The 6071-nt window shown below is 39.3% G+C and overlaps 1 protein-coding gene across 1 annotated transcript; it reads left to right on the forward strand.

The window, feature by feature from the left end:
* The first annotated feature begins 344 nt into the window (after positions 1–344).
* On the forward strand, positions 345–3935 carry LOC131691472 (protein artichoke-like). The gene is made up of 2 exons (XM_058977894.1): positions 345–434; positions 571–3935. Exons 1-2 carry the CDS (start codon positions 421–423, stop codon positions 3893–3895), a joined length of 3339 nt encoding a protein of 1112 aa, XP_058833877.1. The 5' UTR covers positions 345–420; the 3' UTR covers positions 3896–3935.
* The last annotated feature ends 2136 nt before the right edge of the window (positions 3936–6071 follow it).

Below are 6071 nucleotides of genomic sequence, written 5' to 3' on the forward strand. Positions count from 1 at the left end.
TCCGTTTTGCTGTTTTTCTTGTGATATCTTATCATAGCATGTGATTTAAATACCATTTACACGATCCGTCAATCTTCCGTCGTGGCGTCAAAATTAATTACATGCAATTCTTATGGAGATCTTCACGCACAACATCAAGGGCACGGAAAGATTTTACGTACGGAACGTGACAGTGCGCCTAGAAATGCATGCAACTTATACTGACAGAACAGTGACGGAGCCTTTAACGTTCTGCTCCGTTGACGGAAACTGATGTTTCATGTGAATCGTACTTTAACCGTCCTTATCAGTGTCTTCTAGTTGTGTGGTTGTCCAAGCGGTAGTATTCAAAGCCTCAGTCGATATCAATCCATCAACTGTGCAGTACCGCATCACTGCCTTAACGTTTCTAAAAATCTGTGTGGTAGATAGGTGACGAAAATGATCGTCGAAAGGTTAGTGATTACTAAATATATTTAACACTCATTACTGTAGAATAAATGTAATATTCTCTACAGGGTGTATTAATCATATGGCAACCAACATATGAATCTAATTATAATCTATAGCAGTTTGTTTTTCTCTAACCAGGTTTGCTGTACTTCTTTTCGTAACAGCAATCTACTCACTGGATTATCGCGCCACCGTTGCAAACAAGATAACATCACCAAAAGATTGCATTCAGTCAAATGGATATCTACTGGAACATTTCCCGGCTGATGAGCTCGAGGAAACACGTACGATCAACTGGTTAATTCTGACCGGCACGACACAGACTACCCTCCACACTGGGGTATTGATATGCTTTCCAGATTTAAAGGAACTAACTCTCACACACAGCGAACTGTCAGCTATTGACGAAAATGCCTTCGGAGTTGTGCCCCAGCTGTGGACACTTAATATGAGCTATAATGCGCTGAACACCCTGTTGGATGGTGGAAAGCCCGTACTGAAAGGATTGTCCCAATTGCGCCGTCTCGATTTAAGCTACAACAGATTTCAGGTGTTACATTCAAACCTTTTCCACGAATTGAACAATTTAACAGAATTAATTATTTCTAACAACGGTTTGGCAACAATCCATGTAAAAGCATTCGATGGATTGTTCAACTTGAAAACTTTAGATCTGTCTCAGAATAAACTGGATTATTTGCCCAGTGGAATGCTACTACACTGCCAAAATTTGAAAGTGTTATCACTGAGAAATAATCGGATTAAATATTTTAGCAGCAAAACATTCAAAAGTCTGGAGGGACTGGAGGAATTGGATTTGAGTGATAACAACATCACGAGCCTACCGAAGACAACGTTCGTTTCCTTGAGGGGTCTGAAAGTACTGCTGTTAAATGGCAATGGATTGCAAAAACTCACAGAACCTGTATTCGGCCCGTTGGAGAATTTGGAGTATTTGAATATCGCAGAAAACGAACTAATCTTTCTACCCGAATCAGTTCTCAGTCCATTGAAGAACTTGAAATTCTTTAACGCGCAGGTCAATAAACTGGAAGCGGTATCAGTGGATCTTTTCCAATCAAACCTGCTTTTACAAGAAGTCAGCTTCAGTGATAATCAAATTGCTACATTTCCACAGAGAACAGTTGTTTTCCTTATCTATCTGAAAAATTTGGATTTGACCAACAACAAATTGAATGAGACATTTTCCATTCAGTTTTCTAATGATACCAACGTAAATTTGTATCTCAGTGGGAACAAATTAAACAACGCAAATTTCTCCGGGAATGTCACATATCTAACAATGGCCCATAACGAGTTAACCAATCTTCAAAACTACACATTTGGCGCTAATCCTGATATTCGCAGTATATTTCTGGATTATAACCAAATCAACACAATTTCACCACATGCGTTTTACGGGCTTTCTAAACTCGAAGAGCTGAGTATCAGTTGCAATCCGATTAAAACATTTGAATCATATTTCCTGCAGTCCATTCCAATGCTCAAGTACCTTAGTTTGAGTAACATAGGTCTTTCATATCTTCCGGATGATTTCTTGTTTATGCAAAAACAACTTTCCTCCCTACGATTGGGGGACAATCGGTTGGAATACCTACCGGAGTACATATTCGATGGACTAAGTGAGCTGCAATATCTAGGGCTAGAGAACAACAGAATCGCAAACATATCCTCAAAACAATTCAAAGAGTTGACAAATCTCAAAAGTTTGTACCTCTATGACAATATTATCGGTCATCTCGACGACGACCTGTTTGATGAATTGATCAATTTGAAACTACTTGCACTGCATAACAATCTACTAACGGAACTCAACGATAGATTATTTAGTAAATTAATACATTTGGAACGGATCGGACTACACAATAATGTAATTCAAAACATCACCGCGGGTGTTTTCCGTGGGCTCCTTCAGCTAAAGGTCGTACATTTGTATGAAAATCAAATCAGTGAACTGCCTTCGAGTTTGTTCCAGGACAACGTAGGTCTCGAGGAAGTGGTGCTAAGGAATAACTTGGTTGTGGAAATTCCACGAAACACCTTCAGATATCTCCCCAAACTAAAAATTTTGGATCTGTCTGGGAACATTATTACTAGAATTTATTCGCAATCGTTTGAAAACTGCGAACAGCTCAAAGAACTATGGCTTGGTGGAAACGAGATCGAAACGCTTGATCAATCAGCATTTTATGGACTACAACAACTGGAAATGTTAGATCTCAGTGACAACAAAATAACAGTCATTGAGGAAAGAACTTTCGAAAATTTAGGACTGTTAAAACGTTTGTATCTTGGTAATAACCATGTTAATAAACTGTTTGCAACGCATTTCGTTTCTCTCGTGAGCCTACAAGTACTATCAGTGTTTAACAACAACGTAAGCAGGTTGAATAACGATGTGTTTGTCAATAATTGGCTTCTAGAGGAATTATATTTGGACGGAAACCAAATATCTGTGATATCAACCCGCGCATTTATCGGACTAGACAATTTGAAAACTTTACATCTGTCCAAAAACAACATAAGTTCTTTGAGTCAGGGTGTGTTAAATCCTGTATTCTCACTAATCGAACTGAAATTGGATAGTAACTCATTGAATCATCTTCCGATCGATTTGCTTCTCCATCAATCCTGGCTAGAGTTTTTGTCGCTATCAGAAAATAATATTGAATCACTTCCCGAAGGTATTTTTGCTGACAGTACGAAACTCAGAATACTGGAACTAAACAACAATAATATCGCAGATATTCCAAGCAAATTACTGCTACCATTACGAGAATTGGAAGAGCTGTATTTGGAAAATAATTACCTCAGCCAACTGCAAGAACACATCTTCATCAACAATGAACGACTGAAAGTCCTAAACATCGCCGGAAACTTTTTGTCCTCATTTGACATCTTCAAGACATCCTTCGCAGTCAGCCTTCAAGTTTTGGACATCCAGTCAAACCATCTGCAGATGATTCAAATTACTCGAAACTTACTCAAACTATTCGCCCAAAATAACGACATCGATACCATTTTCGTCGAAAGTGCATCCTTCCACCAGCTGGAAGTCCTCGACCTGGCTGACAACAATTTGTGTCGAATAGACAAACTTTTCAAACTGATACGCTTGAGGTCCCTTAACCTTGCTCTGAACAATTTTGAAAAACTGGACGTTTCACGGCTGTACAAGTTGCCATACCTTAGCAGCTTCAACATTTCGAAGAGTGGAATCAGATCCTTGACCGGAGTGCTTCACAAACGACATGCGGCGCTGGAATCGTTCGATATAGCCGGAAATGGGATAGACCACTTTAACAACTTTATTCCCATATACTTCACGTCGCTGTTGCAGCTAGCTGTCAACGGAAATCCATTTGTGAACCAGGAGTTTTACGACAACATGATGTTACTCAGAGGAATAGGTGCGTTGCAGGACGACCTGAAAATAACCTAATTTATCATTGAGTAAGATAGTGGGTTAATAATACAATCTTCTTCGAATCGATAGTTCAGTGTTTTATTGAAATGTTCGAATTCCTACGCGGAGAATTCGATACCCAGCTGGAGGGCCCAATTGTCCAAGGTATCTTACAATGGTCCTAGCAAATCGACAACCGTCAACAGCAAGTTGCCTTAGCATGCAGGAATTGACAAGACATTCGTCAATGTCATTCACGTAAACTTTGTAGAGAAGGTGGCTTAGACATAAGCCCTGGGGAAGGTAGCTAATTCGTGATGTCTAAAAATTGCCATGCGCAAAATGCAACAAGTTTAGCCAAAAGTTGTTTAAAATCGTTGAAAGACTATACTGGTGCAACAGAATATCGATCGAAACTGCATCAAAAGCCCCTTTAATAACCAAGAAAACTGATGCAAACATTTTCTCGAACAATTTCCGGATTGCATTGCAATCGGTCGATTTGAATTGTTGTCGGAGGATTTCAACAACAGGCATAGTGAGGGAACGCTTCGCGATAGATCTTCTGTGCCGGGTTGGAACGGGGAAAAACCTTCTTGATGAAATCGAATATCCAACGGTTTGCATAGTCCACGCTCTCGTTAGTACTGTTACCGTTTCGCATACGCCGAGCCGTGCCTCAAAAAGTTCCCGTTGATATTTTTATCGTTAGCCCGTCAATGAACCGGAGCCAGTAGCTACATTTTCTGGCTTTCATCAAACTCTTCATTCGCGTTTCTAACGTCGCATACTGTCGGTAGCTAGTGGATAATCCTTCATCCCGGAAGGTCTTATACGCGGCGGCCTTCTCCGCGTATACATCGGAAGAGCTCTTTGTCCCACCAGGGGTTGAGAGATCGTCCGCGAGAGTTCGCCTGTAGAACGCGTTTATTTTGAACTTGAATCGCGGTGTCGAGAGCAAAGCCAGGCCAGAGCGCGTACTCTACCTTTGGAGGAGGCTCTTGTGTGGACTCGATTTTGCCGGCTATCGTAGCTCTGCCAATCAATATTTCGTGTGAGGTAATGCGAAACATAGATTGTATTCGATGGCCCTACACCGTCTGTAATAGAACAGTAGAGCTATTTGAGACAAAAGATGCATCCCAGTGCTCGAGGTGCTTTATCAACGACGTGTTATTTAAACGTAAGTTGAGAATCCAGAATCACTCCCAGATCCTTCAATTGACTAACGCGGTCGATTTCTGTTTTAGTAGACGGTCTTTAAAAAAAATCGAATCGTTTTTCATTGAAATTGATATTACCGAGCACTTCTTCGGGGTTACATACATGCGGTTCGTGCTACACCAATCAGCAAAGACTTAAAACTGTAATCTTCAACTGAACACGGAAAACAATTGTTTCCAAAATCGTGAATAAAGTGCCATGAATTTTGGAACTTTATAATATATAACTTGCTTTTATGATTATGTTCAATTTCCCTTCAGTAACACCCGCGTAACGCTTTTACGAGTAGAATTATATGTTTTGGTTTGAGAACTTAAGCCATGTTTTCCACCTTATCAGAATCGATGGATGGTTTTATTCATAGATTTAGAATCATTAGGTCATAAAGTCAAAACAGTCTGGATAGTTTCTCGTGAACTATTTCACGAAACTCAGAATTTTATTCATGAATCCATAGAATCCTCGTGAACTAATTCATGATTCTTAGTATATTAGTCACTGTCCAATATCCGTACTCGAGACAATTATGCTATCAAACTATTATACTAGTAATCACTAGTACTAGTTCACAAAATCATTAAATATTATTCATGTATTTTTGAACTCGTTCTTGATTCCTAGTATAATAGTCCCGACTTACCATTCGTGGTCGTGAATTAATTCACGAAATCATTGAAAATTATTCATGTATCCGTGAACTGGTTCATGCTCCCAAGTATACTGGGCACGATGTACCATTCGTGGTCGTGAAATAGTTCACGAAATCATAGAATATTATTCATGTATTCATGAACTAAAAGTCACGTCTTACCATTCGTGCTCGTGATATAGTTCTCTAAATCATAAAATATTTTTCATATATTCGTGAACTGTTTTATGATTTCTAGTATATTAGTCACGACATACCATTCGTGATCGTGAAATAGTTCACGAAATCATCAAATTTTATTCTTGTATTCTTGAACGGGTTCATGATTCCTAGTACAAA

The sequence above is a fragment of the Topomyia yanbarensis genome, chromosome 3 (assembly GCF_030247195.1).
Source record: "Topomyia yanbarensis strain Yona2022 chromosome 3, ASM3024719v1, whole genome shotgun sequence".
Taxonomy (NCBI): Eukaryota; Metazoa; Arthropoda; class Insecta; order Diptera; family Culicidae; genus Topomyia; species Topomyia yanbarensis.